A 21,636-nucleotide genomic window follows, 5' to 3' on the forward strand; every position below is an offset into this window, starting at 1 on the left:
CATACCAATCCACTTAATATTTCTTGGTGTAAGAAAGTTGTTTGTGTATGTAAGAAATCCAAGTAGCATGTATTAAGCCCAATTACACAAAATTATATGTTGACTTTAGTTTTCCAGGTTTTTTTTTTTTTTTTTTTTTTTTTTTTTTTTTTGAGATGGAGTCTCGCTGTGTCGCCCAGGCTGGAGTGCAGTTGCGCAATCTCGGCTCACTGCAAGCACTGCCTCCCAGGTTCACACCATTCTCCTGCCTTAGCCTCCCGAGTAGCTGGGACTACAGGCGCCTGCTAGCATGCCTGGCTAATTTTTTTGTATTTTTTTTAGTAGAGACGTGTTCTCACCATGTTAGCCAGGATGGTTTCAATCTCCTGAACTGTGATCTGCCCACCTTGGCCTCCCAAAGTGCTGGGATTACAGGCGTGAGCCACCTGGGATTACAGGCATGAGCCACTGCTCCCAGCCTTCTGTTTTTTTTTTTTTTTTTTTTTTTAATACAGATGATAAATCTAGGCACCTGATTGGCATATCTCCATCTATAGTATAGTTGCTGGAAGGCAAGATCAGTAAGCTTGTTTATTATGACTTTGTGGGAGGCTCCTAAAATCTGTATGAGAGGCGCAATATTGTGTTTTGTAGAATTTAAAGAAAATGTTACAATTATATGTGGTTCAGATATTTTATATATGAAGAGTTCTTGATCACAGGAAGGATCATTAGATTAGAAGAGTTTGAGAGCCAAGAAGCAGATACAAAAGTTAAAAATGTTTCTGGTCCAACAAGTGCTCTTGTGGTATTTCGTTGGATTTGCAGTGGAGGGCAGATCTCCCTTGTTCTATCCTAAGAAATATCCTCAGATGAAAACCAAACCATCAAGCAGTCAACCAACCAACCAACCAACCAACCAACCAAACAAACTCACCCATGTTCATCTCCCGTGTAAAAACCACCTCAACACATGCAAGGCACACAAAACTCTGTATTTCTCAAACAATCTGATTTTTAGTAAGTTATTCTTTTCATTGTCACAGGTATCCTTGTTTATGAAAGGATTTAAATTGAGAATGGCTTCGGTAGCTTTAAGTATGTGTTTGCAGATCCTTAGTGCTTTTCAGCAGTAGAGCCCACTTCCCATTTTCTAGGTTGACTTACACATTCTATAAATAGGTAGAGAAGCCAGGGCAGGTGTTGCTATCTAATGAAGAAGTGCAAGCTTGGGTAAGTGAAGCATCTGTTCTAGCTGTCATGACTGGTAAAAACAAGGGATCCAGAACTCCTAAATCCCAGTTAAGGACTGTCCAAAGCAGGGAAGAGACTGTACTGTGGTACTGCTGCGTGTACTGCTGCATGGTTGGGGGCCTTTCAGGCCAAGTCATCTAACCTCCCCCATCCTAATTTTCTTATTTATGAAATGGAGTTTGACTTTGTTTATTTAGGTATTCTCCATTTATCTGTAGAAGTCTGCAATTTAATAATAAAGTAAAGAAACTTATAGCTAAAATACGAAGATCTCTTTCTCATGAAAACATTAGTTAGAAATAAAGATTTAAAAAAAAACACCCAAAGTCATGAGGTCAGCTTGAGTGAAATGGTTAAGTTTATCCATAATTAACTTTGTAAGAGTTGCTACCATTCTGTTCATATATTGGTTGCAGAGACAGAGTTAAGTCTGTACTGGCCCGGTGCAGTGGCTCACGTCCGTAATCCCAGGACTTAGTCCGAGGCAGGCAGATCACCTGAGGTTAGGAGTTCAAGACTAGCCTGACCAACAAGGAGAAAACCCGTCTCTACTAAAAATACAAAATTAGCTGGGTGTGGTGGCGCATGCCTGTAATCCCAGCTACTCGGGAGGCTGAGGCAGGAGAATCACTTGAACCTGGGAGGTGGAGGTTGTGGTGAGCCGAGATCATGCCATTGCACTCCAGCCTAAGCAACAAGAGCAAAACTCCGTCTCAAAAAAAAAAAAAAAAAAAAAAAAAAAAAAAAAAAAAAAGGCCTACTCAAACATTTGCAGAAGCGTTTTTGGGGGGATCTACTCACTGTTATAGTACCAGAGAGGAGAATGATCACATCTTTGCCCCACACCGGCCAAGTGCTTTGCATGTCCTCTTTTTGTGCTCTGTGACTTACTTAATGCTCTTCCCATCTGACATCCAAGATGGTGTCCTGGGAGAATTAGCCATATGTTTTTATTTTCCTGCCTTCATTCTCAACCACATGCTTTGGAGAGGCAGTGTAGTGGATAAATACAGGGTTTATACTCGGGCAGACTTGGTTCCATTCCCAAGCTCAGGAGGTGTGACTGTGAGCTGCTTATTTAATTGTTTTCTAAATCTTAGTTTTTTTCATCATCATCATAGCTAACATTAATTTATTATATATTATAGTAGATACTGTCCCAAACCCATTATCTGCATTAACTCATTGAGGATTTACAACAACCTACAAAGTAGAATAATTGTATTCTCCATCTTACACATGAAGATTGTGAGATGCAGAGAGGTTAAGTAATTCTGAAGTCATACAGCTAATAAGTGAGGAATCTAGACTTTATACTCAGGAAGAACCCATGGTCTTAATCTCTACCCTCCAATGCCTCTCACTATGAGATGAGTATATCAGTCAGAATAAACTATGCTGCAGTGACAAAACCTCCACATCTTAGGGGCTTAAAACAACAAAGATTTCTTTCTGTCTTCATTTCACGTATTGGCTAGGAGCTCTGTTTAGCCTTGTCCTTGTTCCAGGTCTGTGGATGACAAAGCATCCACATTTTTAAAAGTTAGCCTTTTTTTTTTTATGGCAGAGATAAAGAGCACTGTGGAGTAGGTGGAGCAGGGTTCTCAACCTTGGCACTATTGGCAACTGGGGATAAATAATCCTTTGTTTGGGGGGCTGTCTTGGGCACTGTAGGATGTTTAATAATGCCTGGCCTCTACCCACTGGGTGCTAGTAGTACTTTCCCCCTCGTTGTGACAACCCCAAATCGTCAAGTGTCCCCTGGATGGCAATATTATCGTCCCTGGTTGAGAAACACTGCCTTAGACGAAGACTAAGATCTCGGACAAGAAGTGAAGTTCTACACCCTGGCAGTGACACAAGTCTCAACTAGTCACATGAACTACCTAACCACAAGCAAGTCAGGAAATGTATCCTACATTGAGAAACACAAAGAAAACCAGAAATATTAGACAAACAGCATTAATGATTACTATGGGTAGGGACAATAATATCCATCTTAAAAATTGTTATGCAGATTCTTAAGCCAGAATGGCTCTCTAAGACGTCTCAGGGTAGGCATTGGCAACTATGTTCAAATCCGGCTGCTGTCATTGTAAATAAAGTTTTATTGGAACACAGTTATGCCCATTTGTTTACGTATCATCATTGGCTGCTTTCATGTTCCACCGGCAGAGTTGGAGCCTTAGTTGCAACAGACTGCAAAGTTGGCAAAGCCTGAAGTGTTTTTACCATCTGACCTTTACAGCAAAAGTTCGCCAACTCCTGGTTTAGAGAAGCCAACCTTTTTTGGAAGCAGGACTTTGGGCTGAGTAAGACTGGAAGGAGACACATAGTCCTGCTGAGAACTTTGCTCTGAAATGTTAAGATGCACTTAGAGGAGCATCATGCTTTGGTCAGCAGCGGTAGCAGAGTGATCGCGTTTCTATGTGTACCTCTGTCATCTCTACCTCAGGGATGGGACAGGATTCACATATATCTGCATGTACCCTCTTGACATGTGTCATCTACACCTGGCAATTACAGTTTTAAACTTACTTAAACTTGTTTAGGCTTATATCTTATTCATGGGAAAATGTGCGTATCATAAATGTACAACCCTATGGGCTTTCACAAGTGGAACTCACCCCAAAAGTGCCCTCCTGCTCCCTTCCAGTGCCACTCACCGTTCCCAGGGTACCCTGACTTCTAAGAGCAACACTAGCTAACCTTTAAAAAAGCCTTTTACTATGAACAGTCTTCAAACATGCACTTCAGTAGAGAGAATAGTCAAATCTATTCTTCACCAGCTTCAAAATTTATCGGGCTGGATGCAGTGGCTCATACCTGTAATCCCAGAACTTTGGGAGGCAGAGGTGGAAGAATCCCCTGAGCCCAGGATTTCAACACCAGCCTGGGCAATATGACAAAACCTCATCTCTACAAAAAAATTAAAAATGAGCCAAGTATAGTGGTGTTTACCTATAGTCCTAGCTACTCAAGAGGCTGAGGTGGGAAGATAGATTGAGTCCAGGAGGTCAAGGCTGCAGTGAGCCATGATTGTGCTACTGCACTCCAACCTGGGCAACAAAGTGAGACTCCGTCACACACACACACACACACACACACACACACACGCACACAGAAAAATCACCAGTATTTTGCCGTTCATATTTCATATTCTCTCTCTCTCTTTCTCTCTCTCCTCCCTCTTTAGATGGATGGAGAGAGAGAGATGTAATATTTTTAAAATGCCAATTGGATAGCCATTTTTAAAAGCTTTAACTTATGTCTGTAGGCATAATAATAGATCTTACATACTTCACTATAGGGTTGTTGAAGATTAAGTGATTTGGTGTACATAAGGCTGTTATAAGAACAAGTGATAAGCATTCAATAAATATGAACTGCCTGTATCATTATCATCATGATCATCATCACCATGTGATTATAGGGAACTAGTTAACAAGGTTATAACTACCCTCCCTTCCTTTCTCTAGGTCTATGCTGTGGTGGTGATTGCGTCTGTGGTGGGATTTTGCCTTTTGGTAATGCTGTTTCTGCTTAAGTTGGCAAGACACTCCAAGTTTGGCATGAAAGGTAAGAAGGGTTGTGTTTATTTAGCTTCTTATGTGGATCATTTTTGGCTTATGACTAATGCTAACTACCACTAAAGAAGGAAGCGGCTAGATTTATGATGATTAAGTTTTAAGGCTAAAAAAATAGCAACAAGACTTTGATACTACAAATCAAGACAGGACAAAATAATGTCGATTACTCAGCACTACCCACTTTTCCAAGACAACAGTTGTCCCAGAAGACAGAAATGGGTTCTTGATTATCAAGGGACTAATAAAGATATGACAAAGAAATAGTACTTGATGTTTCTTTTGCTCCAGAAAGGCAGGTGAGACACAGTGGTGATAGGATAGTCTGGACACGTGTATTTTGTGCAGAAAGGTCTATTCTGCTGTACATTGGATTTCCAAATCTTCAGTGGTATGCTTTTGGTGTTGCTCCTGCTTTTCCAGGTCATCATTCTTTGAAATTTAAACAACGGTGTTATGAAGCAAAATAAGAACAGCTATCGGCAGTACATGGAAGCTTCGTGAATGCATAGATTTTTTTTTTAATTTAAGCGGAAAAATTATCAGGGCTGGATTAAAAATGAGGCACTAATTGACCCAAAATAGATAACTTGTTGTTTTTACAGGATTGAAAATTAATTTTACAGGGAAAACTTGTGTAAATTTCTTGTTACATAAAAAAAAAAATGCCTTGGAGCAGTGATTTAATGGTTTAAGTTTCAATGATGTAAAACCATTTGCTCTGAAGGTTAAACGTATGTATTGGATAATATGCTAGTGTTGTATTTTGTGTGGTCTCCTATAGATAGACACTATTTAAAAGTGTCTAAATGGGAATGCTGTGAAGAAGGTTTAGTGGTGTTTTATTTGCGTTGGAGAGTAGGTCAGGTGGATTTTCTTTATCCTCATGGTCTGTTAGAATTACGGGTAGTGTTGCTAATATTGCTATTTACTTGAAAGGGAATGTTTCAGTAGCAGTAAGTTGCCCAGCATACACTGACATCTGGGATAGAGCAGATCTATTTCTGGTGTTTCCTCTTTTCCCTTTGTTGGTGCCTGTGAAGATTTCTAAGCCAGAAATGAACAGGGAGGAGTGGTGGTAAACTGGGGCTTAAAATAACTCCAAAAACCTCATCCTGGTTCCTGCTTGGCCAGCTGATCCTTGATGTTTCTTCAGTGGGGGAAAGATCTTTCATTCTCCAATTATAAATAAGGCTTGGGAGAGGGACCACCCCACAGTGATTTTAATTCATCCTGTAGGGTGGTTCTCAAACTTGACTGTGTGCCAAAAACTCCTGTAGAACTTGAGAAAACACAGATTCCTGGGTTATCCCCAGAGTTTCTGCTTTAGCAGGTCTAGTGTGCACCTGAGAACTGGCATTTCTAACAGTTTCTGGAGGATACTGATCCTGCTTGCCCTGGTTGTTGTGTTCTCTACACAATAGTGTAGAGAATCACTGTTCTCTACGGTAAACATGGACTGCCAGGCCCCCTTCAGAGTGTGACAAGGTATTGCGAGACATCGCAAACCAAACTTACCCACATTTTTGCACACCTTTTGGAATCTCCATGTCTCAGCTGCACCCAGGCCCAGGCTAGGCGGCTGCTCTGTGCGTGCCGCTCCCTACCATGGCATTTGGTGGTTCTCGTGTTTATCAGGTACTTTCCTTCCTTAGAGGCACTTGGACTGGATGTCTCTAAATGTAGATTTCACTGGAGGCTACCAACTCCTAACAGTAGAGTTTCCGGTCTTGAAGGGTTTCGTTTGAAAGATTTCATCCCGTGAGCTTTTCGGAGAGAGGATATATCCAGGTTCTTCTGGGATCTCAGCAAAAGCTGAATGGGAATCCATGGAGCAAAATTTAGGAGCTTCTTCCCACCCTTGGTTTAGGAAAACCACTGGCAGAATTACCAGTAAATGGCAACCTACTCCTTATAACGTGGCAATGGAGGAGAAAAAATGTAGACATTTTCTTTCAGAGAAGAAAATTATGTTTCATATTGAGACTCCAGCACTAAGGCTGAAACAGTATTTCATTTAGACAATTTGGGGTGATTACCACTAAAGCTTCTATGTTTTCTGAGTATAACCTGAGGCCATCCTTAATGAATTATAAGAAAGAGTGTGCTTAACCCTGCCACAGAGCCAGTAAATGGCTTCCTACAGCAGTAACTACTATATATGTTGTATGTTTTGTTCCCTCATTCCTACACACAAATAAAATCATTTTTAGAAAGTTTGTCTCCGATACTTTTTTTTTTTAGAATAGCTTACTGTTCTATTTTAAGCTACATGTCTATCTGGGGCATGATGTGAGCAAAAAGAGCCTGATCTAGGGTTACTGTTTTGCAAGTCATATGTCGAGTTGATAATCTCTGGGGATCTAGAAATTAAGTTATGGTTCGTGCATTTAGTACAGATGAAACCGTGTAAAACGTGATATTTAAACATTAATGTGAGTCAGTGTATTTTAAATGCTATTAGAGCTGGGATTACCACTGAAAAACATATGTCTTAAAAAAGAGAAGACTGGCCGGGCGCGGTGGCTCAAGCCTGTAATCCCAGCACTTTGGGAGGCCGAGACGGGCGGATCATGAGGTCAGGAGATCGAGACCATCCTGGCTAACACGGTGAAACCCCGTCTCTACTAAAAATACAAGAAAATTAGCCGGGCGAGGTGGCGGGCGCCTGTAGTCCCAGCTACTCGGGAGGCTGAGGCAGGAGAATGGCGTGAACCCGGGGGAGCGGAGCTTGCCCTGAGCCGAGATCGCGCCACTGCACTCCAGCCTGGGGCACAGAGCAAGACTCCGCGTCAAAAAAAAAAAAAAAAAAAAAAAAAAGAGAAGACTATGTAAAAATATTATTATGCTTCCCAAAATAACCAGGCAATATATTGGTTGTGGTTTCTTAGTAAGAACAGTATGAACTGTGTGTAGCCTTGGCCAGGACTAGGCACCATGTAAGAGGCTTGTGGCTGCTATGCAGATGAACTATTCAGAATGTTATTCCTCCCTCCCTAAGCATCTTTGGGGAGGGCCTAAGCCCATCCTTATTCTCTTATGCTGGAGGCAGATGGAACAGGAGGAAGGTGGCCAGTCCACCCATAGGCACTCACGGCTTTTTGCCCATCCCTAGCAATGCACGGTTTATCTTGAGTGTTTGACTGTTTCAATCTGTAATGGAAACCTTGATAATATAAACGACAGTTCAATGCTGTTGATATGAAGGGCCCAGAGCAACAAACCCCAGAAACCTCTTGGGGTCACCACACTACGCCTGAATGCAGAGCAACACAAGCTTTATGGATTGACCTGAGATCCACCCCTTACACCTGCAAACATTATTTATGGTGTTGCTTCCATGGGGAGGTGATTTCTAAATTCCAAACTAGTGAGTGAAACTTGGATTTGTAAATACAGCCAGTGAGTTGTGGTGTCGTCTTTGAAGATGGTCTACAGGTCTGTAAGCTTCATCAGGTTTTGTTCCTTGTTCTGTGGATTCATTGTAAACCAAATGCTAGATGGTCCACTCCAGAACAGGCAGCACAGACTTTGAGCTCCATGACAACAGCTTTCTTATTTGTGATGTTCATCTTTATCTACTGTGTGCTTAGCCCAGAGTTGGTGCTCAATACATATGAATGACAGAATGATCAGAGAAGATTTTCAACTCCATCTACCTAAGTTTGGTAATTGGAAAACAGTATTTGGAGGATGGTTAAACTGTGAGTGGCTAAAGAGAGAACCTGAGACTTTTTTAAGTTTCTAAAAGAGACAAAGTCCCACCTCTTTTTTTTTTTTTTTTTTTTTTTTTTTTTTTTTTTTAGTTTATTCCATGTGAGTCACGGCCATAGACAAGAGATCAATTTGTCCAAGTTTTGTCTTAGAGTATGTAGATTTTCACACACTGTTTTAAACAATCGTCCTTGTTTAAGTTTGGAGGATTCACTTTGACTTTTTATTCTGCATGTGAACGTCTTCAATTTCTACCTCCCTACCTTTGAATGTATGGTTTTGGAATATGTTATTTTTTCAGTTCTGATGTCGGCAAAAGTGCCAGATTGGGGATTATATCTTGCTGTAAACTTAGAATTTATATTTTATTCTTGCTTGATAGAGTTTAAGCTTCTTGCTGCTAGTGTCCAGTAGGCTCCTGGCCCTGTTTTCATAAAGATGTCAAGGGGCAGGATTTCTCCCAGTCAGTTTTTCCTTGTTCATTTCTGTGCCTTTACACTGTCCTATTGCTTTTTTGGTTGATATGTAGCTACCGTAATTGCAGAAGCCACAAATAATGCCCCTTTGTTAGTGTTGGCCACCTATGTAGGGATTATTCATACATATGTTTAATATGAATGTGTAAAATGTATACCAAATCTATCTAAATTGGTGTCGGTATCAATATCCCTATATGAAAATGCATAATATTATCCCTCTTCTTCTAAGGCTGCCTCTGGTTTGTTTTAATTTTAGTTTTCACCAAAGTAGTGCTGAAAGAATTTTCCAGAACAGCTCCATTGCCAAAGGAATAGGCAACCATGCCTTCGAATGCTCTCCTTGTGTTGTAACAAAGTCTTGTGTTTAGCTCTCGCTTTACTTCCTGGCTCTGTGTCTTCATTGAAGATGTAGGAGTGCATGTGAAGGGAAAATGGAAGCATTGAGGAGCGCCAGGGCTGCCAAGTCTTCAAAGGGTGCTCCACATTGGGAGCCCTGTCTGTGGCATTGATGGTGTACGGGGTTGCAAAAAATATACGGGAGCCAGCAGGGAGGAGAGAGCTTGGCATTCATCACCCCGCTGGAGGATAGTTTCCGCTATCGGTTTTGTGTTATTTACATTTCCTGATGGAAGTCCACATATGATATCTAATTCCTAAGTACTAATGCAGGCTTTGTCACTCGAGAGTGAAATCTCTAAATGATCCTAAGAAATCTCTGTAGAAGAACCTAGAAGAGGAAGCTTTCTTCTCATTCAGTGTTAATAGCCTGCACAGATTTCCTCTGCAGCCTCTGATTCTTGTATGTAAACTGCCCTATCCACATTCATTTATGCTACTTAAGTGTTGGAGGTTTCCAACTAGTAAAGGCTGGAAAGCTACTCTGCCTGTGGATGCAGATCTGGGTTTTCCTAAGTCCAGACTCAAAGCCCACAGTTCAACTTTCCGCTCTTATAAATGATCTCTGAGTGTCTTTCAATAGCAACCAAAAATCTGCCTATTTAAAAATAGTCATAAACATAGTGGGGCCAAAGTTAAAGAGGTTGAAGGTTAAAGTCTTTTATATGAGCTGAAAACAATTCTGGGAAGTTTAAGAGGTTGAGTTTAACAGATATTTGGATCAACTTTTAAGAGGGAAAAAATGTGACCAAAAGCCAGAAACACAGTTGTAGAAACATCTGTAAGGACAAACTGTTTTCCATATGCACCTCCTTCCTTCTTTTTTTAAAGAAAAATACCATCAAAAATTAGAATGCTAACAATTGAATGCATTCTTGTTTTTCAAAATTTCAAGGAGTTTAGAAATATATAAGCATAAAAATGGCTGTTCCCATCACCTTCTTCTGCATGACCATTTCCACTCCTAGAAATAACTTTAACTGTATAAGGTGCACACAGTATGTAAACAATCAAATATATGGCTTCATTTTTGATTCCATAAGGAAATTATGATACCAGTCTGTTCTGCATTTTTTGGGGGTAACAATTTGCCTTGTGGATTTATCTTTATCAGAACCTAGCTATCTACTACATTCTATTTAGTAGTATTTCCCAGTTGTCTGATATCAGGCTACTCGGATCTGAAACCCGGCTCTGCCTCTTATGAGCTATGTGACTTTGAGCAAGTATCTCATCCTCTCTTGCCTTGATATTTCCATCTGTAATGGGACAATACTAATACCTAACCCACAGGGTTGTTATGAAGACAAACTAAGCTTATATATATAAACCACTTGGGAATGTTTCTGGCACTTAGTCATTGCTCTATTAATATGTAATGTTATTATTATTGACGAATTATGATTTATTTGACTTTTCTTCTTTTAATGGACATTTACATTTCTACCACGTTTTCAGAAAATTATTTCAAATAATTTTCAAACAATGTCTTCTGTATAAAGATAAATACTTGGAAATGTATTCCTAGAAGGAAAGATATATATGTTTAAATGTGGATAGATTACCTTGCATAAATGCCTTTCCAATTTAGTCTCCCACTAACAGTATGTGAGGGTACCCTTTCATTTATTACTCTGATCTATACTGAATATTATCAGTCTTTTGACGATTTGAGTTTAAAAGATACTTTGATTAGTAATTAATTTAAGCATCTTTGTCGTGAAGAATAAGAGTAATGTTTATTTTTATTGAGTTATAGATATACTTTGCCAATTATATATATATACATATTTATTTATTCGTGATATTTGTGGCTCATATTTTCTTCTAGTCTTTTGACTTTTTGATAGTGTCTTTTGGTAACCAAAGAGATTTACCTTTTTATAAAAGCAAATCTGTCCCGCTTTTCCATTTAAGTTGTGTCTTGCTTAGGAAGATCTTTCCTGTTCTAAGGTGGTAAACATATTTCTAAATATTTATTTCACTAGATTTTTATTCTGTGTATTTTTTAAACTTAGCCCTTTGGTCTTTTTGTAATTATCATTATTATCATTATTATTATTATTATTGAGATGGAGTTTTGCTCTTGTTGCCCAGGCTGGAGTGCAATGGCGTGATCTCATCTCACCACAACCTCTGCCTCCCAGGTTCAAGCAATTCTCCTGCCTTAGCCTCCCGAGTAGCTGGGATTACAGGCATGCGCCACCACTCCGAGCTAATTTTGTATTTTTAGTAGAGACAGGGTTTCTCCATGTTGGTCAGGCTAGTCTCAAACTCCCGACCTCAGGTGATCCACCTGTCTCAGCCCCCCAAAGTGCTTGGATTATAGGCGTGAGCCACCTCACTTGGCTTTTTTGTAATTATTTTATTAAAATTTGGTATGAAGTAGTTCTTTCTTTTTCAGAGACATATAGAATAAAGATATTTGAATAAATTCTGGTGTGACATTTTCTTAGAGATGAATAATAATATTTTAAATTTCTTGTATCAGAAAGCCACTAATAAAGCAAAAAGAAATTTTGAAAAACGCAGTGATTAACTCTTTCTTTGTAAAACAAGTAAAGAACTTTGCGAGTTCTTTCTTATAGCATGGGAATATAAACCACACAAAATAGTATCAGAGAAATAAGTTTTCACAGAAAACCTTTGTTAATCTACTCTCCTCCCAGCTTCAAATGGAGTTCAAAGTCTATCTCCGCACTCTCTTAAGAGGCAACAAAATTTGTCAGTACCAACCAAGTCCTCAGAAATTTCAGAAAAGACATTCAGTTGAAAGAGTCATTGAGTAAGGTAACAAAATGAAAATGAACCTAGAGAAAAGAATTAGCCCAAGTGTTCCTTTTCTGTTGTTTGGCGATGCTATAGAAAGCTTTTCCCGTGTGTTTGTGAGGTGAGGATCTACTTTTGAAAGTCTCTTACTTCTTTCCCTGCCAACATTTGGCTTCTGTCTATCTGAGAGCAGAAGATGATTATTCTTTACAACATATTGAATATGTGTGTCAGACTTCTAAGAATTGGCTAGAGTAGGCCAGACTGGAAGCAAAAGAATCAGCATCTCTGCCTTTAGCCTTGTAGGTGGATGCACTCTGCCTTTTAATTGCTGGTTTTACCCGGGCATTCCCACAACCCCGGCATGATTCACGTGAGAGCTCATGTTTGCCTGTAATGTAGAAAGTGCATGCAATATTGTTCAAGGACTTTCCATGCTACTATTTTCACTAAAGGTGAAAGATCCTTTAAAAAATTAGATTTTGTACTTCAAGGTCAGGAAATATTGTTACCACTTTTTTGATCTTCTGTTAACCTTGAGAGGAATTTACTTTGACCTCCTCACATAGCTCATGGCCTGTTTCCAACAGGACTTTCAAAATCTGAAAATCTGTTGGTTTTCTTCTTCTTTTCCCCCTTCACTAATCTTTTACCTTTCATTGTTTTCCCTGTCATTTTGTCCTGCATCTCTGTGCTTTCTAATTTTATATTTTTTCCTCTCTTGTTTTTCTTCCATCTCATTCCTAACATCTGATTTTGGTGGAAAAGCTTTTCAGAATTTATGAAGAAGACAGATAATAACTTGGCTTAAATTCCAACATATGCTTTGATTTTATCTGACTTTATTTTGGGCAAGAATACTAAATGACTATGGGAATACATTTAGCTCTAAATCAGCAGAATTGTCACGTGGCACTTCGGAAGACAGCCTGTTTGAATAATGCACATCCTTCGTGTTTGTAAGTTGTTAACTCTTGAGTCTTCAACCTAAGGAACATATAGGAAAGCAATACTGAAGACGTATGAATCAAACAAGCTTGGGTTTAAATCCCAGATCTCCCGCCTGCTGGCCATCATTTTGGGCAAATTGTTAAACTCTAAATCTTAATTCCTCTTTGGTAAATTGAAGGAATAATACTCATCTCTTCAGGTGATTATAAGAATTAAATCAGTGCTTAGTTTAGTATCTGACTCTTTATTTTATTTTTATTTTTATTATACTTTAAGTCCTAGGGTACATGTGCACAACGTGCAGGTTTGTTACATATGTATACATGTGCCATGTTGGTGTGCTGCACCCATTAACTCGACATTTACTTAGGTGTATCTCCTAATGCTATCCCTCCCACCTCCCCCCTCCCCACAATAGGACCCAGTGTGTGATGTTCCCCTTCCTGAGTCCAAGTGATCTCATTGTTCAATTCCCACTTATGAGTGAGAACATGCGGTATTTGGTTTTCTGTTCTTGCAGTAGTTTGCTAAGAATGATGGTTTCCAGCTGCATCCATGTCCCTACAAAGGACACGAACTCATCCTTTTTTATGGCTGCATAGTATTCCATGGTGCATATGTGCCACATTTTCTTAATCCAGTCTGTCACTGATGGACATTTGGGTTGATTCCAAGTCTTTGCTATTGTGAATAGTGCCGCAATGAACATACATGTGCATGTATCTTTATAGCAGCATGACTTATAATCCTTTGGGTATATCCCAAGTAATGGGATGGCTGGGTCAAATGGTATTTCTAGTTCTAGATCCTTGAGGAATCGCCATACTGTTTTCCACAATGGTTGAACTAGTTTACAGTCCCACCAACAGTGTAAAAGTGTTCCTATCTGACTCTTTAATTCCCTAAGAGGTAGTTATTTTTCAGACTTATGTTTTAGTAATACATTATTAAAGAAAAGATTATAGGATGATTCCCATTGAATTCATATTGAATCTGGGCTGCAGAAAAATGTCACAAATGTAAACAGGGCATATTAGTGTTTCCAGGTTTATTAGTTGAGTCTATAGAAAAAAATTGTATTTACAATGTGTCTCTACTTTATGGGTATGTATCATGAATACAAATGTGCTGATACATGTGCTTCTTTTTAAGCCCTTCAGTCCTTTAATACACTATGTGAATTATTGCAAATTCTTAATTTTATTGTCCTCTGAAGAATTCATCACTTTAAATTGTTTTAGGGTTTATGAAATACTTATTTCATTGATTGATTGATTTGGTATGTAGGTTTTAGCAGTTTTTGGGGGGAGGAATATTTACTGAAGTAAAGAGGTGGAAAGGGCAGGAGTGGGAGGTGTATGGGACCCCCCACCACCCACTAGCTTAGATCTAAAAACACGACCTCATGGAAACTTCTAATGTGTTTCCCTTTTGTACAGAAGGGATGACAACTGCTAAAGTGATTTACTTAAAAAATAGGCTTTAATTCTGATGTATTTACAGCCTGCTAGAAAGGAAAAGAGGGATTCTGGAGAAATTAAATTCTTCTTTATGCAATAGATTGTCATTTATATTATTATAACCATAGACCCTGCATTTTTTGTGAGAAAGCCAAGACTTGGACAGGCTAATGGCAGTGGAAGACCTTTGTATTTATCAAAGCATCAGCAAAAGCAGAAAGACATTGGCCTTTTCTGTGATCATCTGGGAACTTTAGTGGCTTGAGGACGAAGAGAATGAGAGAGAGAATGAGCCAGTGAGCCAGTGACCTGATCTCCATTTCAACTCTTTAGGTCTTTTGTAAGACATTAATATCCTGGATTGAAGCAGAAGTGTCATCTCAGTCTTCAGTGACAGTATAAGGAAGGCAGGGGGAGATGATTTAAGAGGTGGAGGTGCTGTGGGGAGTGAGAATGTTGAGAATGAAATGGTTTTTCTAATTACGGTTGTGGTTGTCAACTTTAGAAGTCCTGGAAAGACTTGAGTATAGTCAACTGCCCAACTGAGCTTTTCTTCACTTGCTTCCTGGATTGCCTGTAAATGAAAATTGCATAAAGACCAGAAATATTATAATAGTACAGGACAGGGAATCATAGGAGGCTCCCCTCCAGCTTTAATATCTACCACCCTGTTACAAAACCATTATGTACAATCACACACTCACTACAAAAACCTGCCCTGCACTTCTGGTGAAATCCTTTATTATTTTGGTGTGTAATGATGTAATCTTTTTCTCTATTGTGGAGCCACAGTCTCCTTACTATTGACATATGAAATATTGCATCTGGGGTCAACACTAAATATCCCTGAGTATACCTTCAAATGTTTGGTCATCTCAAGAAAATATTGCCTCTAACTTATCGATAGAAGGCATTTCTTATTTAGTCGGCATTCCCAGTGACTCTGTTTACTGTTAATTTGCAGGTAGCATGCATCTTGTCAGGGTGATATGGTTTGGCTATGTCCCCAACCAAATATCATCTTGAATTGCAGCTCCTATAATTCTCACATGTCTTGAGAGGGACCTGATGGGAGGCGATTGAATCATGGGGGTGGGATGTTCCCATGCTGTTCTCTTGATAGTGAATAAATCTCACTTGATCTGAGAGTTTTTTTATAAAGGGCAGTTCCCCTACACAAGCTCTCTCTTGCCCTCTGTCATGTAAGAAGTCTCTTTGCTCTTCCTTCATTTTCCACCACAATTGTGAGACCTCAGCCATCTGCAACTGTGAGTCCATTAAACCTCTTTCCTTTATAAACTACCCAGTCTTGGGTATGTCTTTATCAGCAGCATGGGAACAGACTAATAAACAAGGGTACCTTTGACATTCCAGCTTGAGAGCAAAGAGAGGTAGCTCTGCCTTAGCCATCTCTTCCAGCTGTTTCTTGATCTTTTAAGTCAGACTTCATAGCATGGCTTTGTCATTTTGTTTGAAGTAAATCCTTGAAACGTTAGATGTTTCTGTATTAAAATGACATGCATTCCATAGCCCAGAAGAAATGATTTCTGTGTTATTTACTTGTAGCCTTTCCTCTATGAGTGTGGACAAGTGCAAGGTGATTTTAGAGGTAGATTTATGTGCATATTCTGTAATTGTTTATCCCTCACATTATATCTTTGTTTTCCTGTGATGTCATGACAGAGGGTGGATTAATCAGTAAAATGTCTAGGATTGGATTGAGAATGAGCAGGCACCTATCTCAGGCACAATCTATGAGACATGTGACTTCATTTTTCTTCAGTTCAATAAAGTATATACTTTTAACCCTTTTTGTACTGAGTAGCAGAAAATTAATCCCCTACCACTCTGGGTAATTTCCGACAATGGTGGGTAATCACAAAAAGTTCAACACTTTCTCTGTCACTTCAGGTCTCTCACTTTCCTCTCCCTTACCCAGGTTGCATTTGCCTTTCTGGGAAACAGTGGAGAGTGTGCTGCAAGGTCAATAAAGTGCCACAGTGTGGGGAGGGGACATACGCATGGTCTTGGTGGTAATTTCTGTATGCTGGTGGCTGTCCATCTTCCCAGTTGTCCTTGGCCACCACTCTGTTCAAGTCACAGGTATACAATCTTGTGTTCCTAACCAAGTTCTGCCACCTTCACATATGTCTCCACAAGGGTGTCTTTGCAGCTTTGGGGACATGAAAAACACTGAGACTGGCCCTGCTGTCTCTGCATAGACATACTACGCAGCTTCCCCTACTTTATTACTCTTGTGCCATTACAGGCTTGGGATTGCTCTGACTTCTGCACAGCTTCTCTGATCTTCCAAGAAGGGGGTCCTCAGGATTCTTCTTTTTGAAACTCTAAATCTGAGTCAGGGCTCTGTGTTTCCTTAACCCTCATACTTGACCTGCGGACAGGTTATAGCCTCTTCCTGCCTGTATCTAACCTTTTTTTCTCCTCACTGACTCTCTTCCTATTTCCTGTGGGTACAGGAAGAACATGAAAAACTATTTTTTCTGATTTCATCTTCTTCCAAATACTTTTCATCATACATGTGGATCTTGGCTTTTTTTTCCTCCAGCTTTTTACTATAAAACTGTCAATATGAATAAAAGTTGAAAGAATACTAACAATGAATATTCATACACTCAACACCTAGATTCAACCTCTGCTTAACATCTTGTTATTGAAAAATAAATTGACAGTATCATGTTCCTTCATTCCTAAATTCTCCAGCGTATTTTTCCTAAAACTGAGGACACAGTGTCTTAAAACCACAGCCATAATACCTTCCTCATTGTGCTCAAGGAAATTAAGATAACCCTGTGATAACAGATATTACCTAGACTATCTTCAAATTTCCCCAGTGATTTAAAAATGCCTTTTATGGTTACTTATATATCAAACCAAGATCAACTCAAAGTTCATGCGTTGCATTTTTTCATTGAGTTTCTTTGGTCCCTTGCGTTCTAGAACATGGCTTCTTTTTCTCCCCGCCTTACACTGGCTCTTTGAAGAGACTAGGCAGTTGTCCTGTAGAATGTCCCTCATTCTGTCTCTGTGTGATTGTTTTCTTTGGTATTCTTCAACTTGCCATTTATCCTCTGTATTTCCTGTAAACTGGAACTCATTTCTAAAGGTTTGGTCAGATTCAGGTGAGAGGTTTTGGGAAGAAAGCATCACAGAAGATGATGTGCACTTCACCTGTGTCACGTCTGGAATCACATTGTGTCAGGTTGTTACACTATCAGTGGAAGTTGGATCACCTTTTGAAGATGGTGACCACCAGATCTTTTCTTTATAAATACAAGTTTTTCCCTTTGGAATTCATAGGTGATTTGTAGGTGATAATTTGACATGTAGCAAATATCCTCTCCTCTGAAAACTTGAACGTACTGTGCTTAGCGTACTTTCCTAAAAGCTACTTAATTTCTAAGGGTTGCAGAGGTGTTTTTCTAATCCAATCATTTCTTCTGTTCTTATTTCATTAATTTTTTTTTTAAAGGAGAGCTTTCTGGCCTTGGCCAAGAATTTCAGCTCTTTCATTCCAGTTCTGTCTTGATGACTCTTCCTTGAGGCAATGATTGGATGCTTAGGATCCAGCCGCCTACACTGGGGAAAGTCATAGGATTACAGAAAAAAGTTACAGTTAATAGGGTCACTATATCAAAAATATTATTTTATTTTAAGAGTATAGTTGGTGGGAATGCAAATTAGTACAGCCACTAAGGAGAACAGTTTGGAAGTTCTTCAAAAAACTAAAAATTGAGCTACTGTGTGATCCAGCAATCCTACTGCTGGGTATATACCCAAAAGAAAGGAAATCAGTATATGGAAGAGATATACACACTCCTATGTTTGTTGCAGCACTGTTCACAATAGCTAAGATTTGAAAGCAACTTGTATCCATCAACAGATGAATGGATAAAGAAACTGTGGTGCTTGTACACAATAGAGTGTTACTCAGCCATAAAAAGGAATGAGATTCAACCATTTGCACCAACATGGATGGAACTGGAGGTCATTACATTAAGTTAAATAAGTCAGGCACAGAAAGATAAGCATCACATATTCTCACTTATTTATAGAATATAAAAGCCAAAACAATTGAACTCATGGACCCAGAGAGTAGAAGGATGGTGACCAGAGGCTGGGAAGGGTAGTGAGGGATGCGGAGGACATGAGAATGGTTAATGAGTACAAAAATACCAGAAAGAATGAATAAGACCTACTATCTGATTGCACAACGGGGTGACTGTAGTCAATAATAACTGTACATTTTAAAATAATTTAAAGAGTGTTATCGGATTGTTTGCAACTCAACGGATACATGCTTGAGGAGATAAATACCCCATTCTTCATGATGTACTTATTTCACATTGCATGCCTGTATCAAAACATCTCATGTACCCCATAAATATGTACACCCACTATATACCCACAAAAATTAAAAAAACAATAAATAAAAAAGAGTATAATGAGCCTAAATGCTTTCAGGATTCCCTTTGGCATTTCGTGGCTGGTGGTAGCATCAAAGACAGTGAGAGCTGGCAGCAGCTAAGAAATCACTTGCAGCCTTTATTATTTATTTAGTTAGTTAGTTATTTTTATTGTACTTTAAATTCTAGGGTACATGTGTACAACGTGCAGGTTTGGTACATATGTATACATGTGCCGTGTTGGTGTGCTGCACCCATTAACTCGTGATTTACATTAGGTACATCTCCTAATGCTATCCCTCCCCGCTTCCCCCCACCCCGTGACAGGCCCCGGTGTGTGATGTTCCCCTTCCTGTGTCCAAGTGTTCTCTTTCAATTCCCACCTATGAGTGAGAACATGCGGTGTTTGGTTTTCTGTCTTTGCGATAGTTTGCAGCCTTTATTTTATAGATGAGGACAGTGGGCCCAGAGAACTTGAGCGACTTGCCTGAGGGTTGCCTGGTTTGTGGCCGATCCAGGGGAAAGTTATAATATAACTTATTTCCATGCCATGTTCACTGCTGGGCCATGTCATACGTGACTAGTATTGTCTTGCCCCTGGATAATGCTGTGTTTCTCAAAGCTGGGGACACATAAGATCTGCGGTAACGAGAGTTTTAGGAGGTACTCAGGGACTAACATTTTAAATTTTGATAATTCTGTTATCTATTTATTATAGTGTTCATTAGAAAAAATATACCTATTACATCATACTCGTGGTTTCATCATATTATTGTTAAGGATGAGACTAAGTTAATATAATAGAAAACATTTAAAAATATGGTTTAAACAATTTCATTTCAACTTAAATTTTGCAAGACTCTTGGGTAGGACTATGTAGTGCACTGCATATTTAAAACTGAACAGAACAAGGTTTCCACCTCATGGAGTTTATTAAAGTTTACGGGAGGGGAGAGATAAAAACAGAGAAAGAAATATAGAGAAATCTATAGGTGATGGCAAATGCTTTGACCGAAAGTGAAGCAGGGCAAGAGGGCTTTGCTGTGTTTAAATAGTTAAGAAAAGCTGCTCTGCTACGATGACACTAGGGCCAAGAGCAAGAGAAAATGAGGGAGGGAGGGAGCTGATATCCCGGGGAGGAGTGATCTAGACAGAGGAAGAGTAGGTGCAAGACTAAGGTGGCCAGAGCAGAGTGGGGGCCTGGGGAGGAGAGCAGAGAGGGATGGAAATGCAGTTCACAGAGGGACTGGCAGCATTTAGGAGTTTTGTTGTTGTTGTTGTTGTTTTGCTTTTTAAATCAGAGTGAGGAGAAATTGTGACAGTGTACTGAAAGAGATGAAATGTTGGCAGCACTGATGTAATAATGTATTAAATTAATTTCTGATACTGAAGCATGACTGAGGGGAAAGATATCTCACGGGGGGAGAGTTCATCATACAAGAGTATGGAGGAAACTTCACTTCAGGGTCCTGATCAGCTTCATTTTGAGAGGAGAATTAACCCCTCAACACACATACACATACTCAACACACAAACACACACACATAAAACACACACATTCAACACACACATACACACAACATACACACATTCAGTGCACACAAAGCATGCACATTCAACACACTTTTAATACATGCATTCAACACACACATACATACATAACATGCATATTCACCACATACAACACACACACACACAAAGCATAAAAAACACACATTCAACACATACATACACACAAGACACACACATATTCAATATACAGAAAACACATGCACTCATCCCAGAATGATGGTTTGAGGTTTCTAGGTGTCTGCGGTTTTCCTGGGTCATAGTGTACATTCCTGGCATGTTGTAATTGTTACCCATCATGTGAGCATGGCCACTTGAGACTAGACAGGGGTAGGACCCAGACTATGAATTATGTGTTGACTTTTTCTTGAAATTCGTCTCATCTTCAGCCTGATTCCTTTTATACAGTCCAATCTACTCTAAGACCTGGGATATTATATCATTAATTGCAAGGCTAATGTAATTTGCGTAAAATTTTCTCTTTTTGAGATCTTAGTTGCTATTGGGAGAAAAATGACACTGAAAGCTCAGCTGATGCATTTTCAGAGTGAACAAAGACATTGTGGGAATTCTACTTTCCCTCCTCACAATGGTTAAACATTAAATAGAACCCATCCATGCTCGGTGCATAGCGTTCCTTTTGGCTGGAAAGATAAGGATAAAACTAAGGTTTTTAAGACTCAAGATTTTTGAGGCCATGTAGTTCCAGAGAGAAAGAGAGCACTCGGTGTTTCTGCCTACTGTCCTGCTGAAAAATTATTAATAGCACTTTCCAATCTTTGTCTGAATTAATCTTTCTTGAATCAACATTGGTGATGGTGATAGTGGAGATCTAATTACCCAAATCTCCTTATATATGGTTTTCTATCTCATACATTTAGCCTACGAATGACTGAGTGTCACAATGCTTCATCCCCACCCCCCTTCTTAATCTCTCTGTAGTTTGGAAAATAGTTGACTGGCTGTCACCTTTTGGGATCTTCTATCTTCTTCCTGCATATCTCCCCATGCTATGTCTCTCTCTCCTCTGGTCCTGCATGGTGTGAAACAG

The 21,636-nt window shown here is 39.4% G+C and overlaps 1 protein-coding gene across 11 annotated transcripts in view; it reads left to right on the plus strand.

Moving 5' to 3' along the window:
- The window catches only part of NTRK2 (neurotrophic receptor tyrosine kinase 2), a 368,220-nt gene that overhangs the window by 78,852 nt on the left and 267,732 nt on the right, over nt 1-21,636 (plus strand). For all 11 annotated transcript variants that reach the window (XM_050761174.1, XM_050761177.1, XM_050761180.1 and 8 more), the window contains one exon: nt 4,713-4,812. In XM_050761174.1, coding sequence (XP_050617131.1) covers nt 4,713-4,812 — 100 coding nt within the window. The remainder of the gene's footprint in view (nt 1-4,712; nt 4,813-21,636) is intronic.

This window comes from Macaca thibetana, chromosome 15 (genome assembly GCF_024542745.1).
Source record: "Macaca thibetana thibetana isolate TM-01 chromosome 15, ASM2454274v1, whole genome shotgun sequence".
NCBI lineage: Eukaryota > Metazoa > Chordata > Mammalia > Primates > Cercopithecidae > Macaca > Macaca thibetana.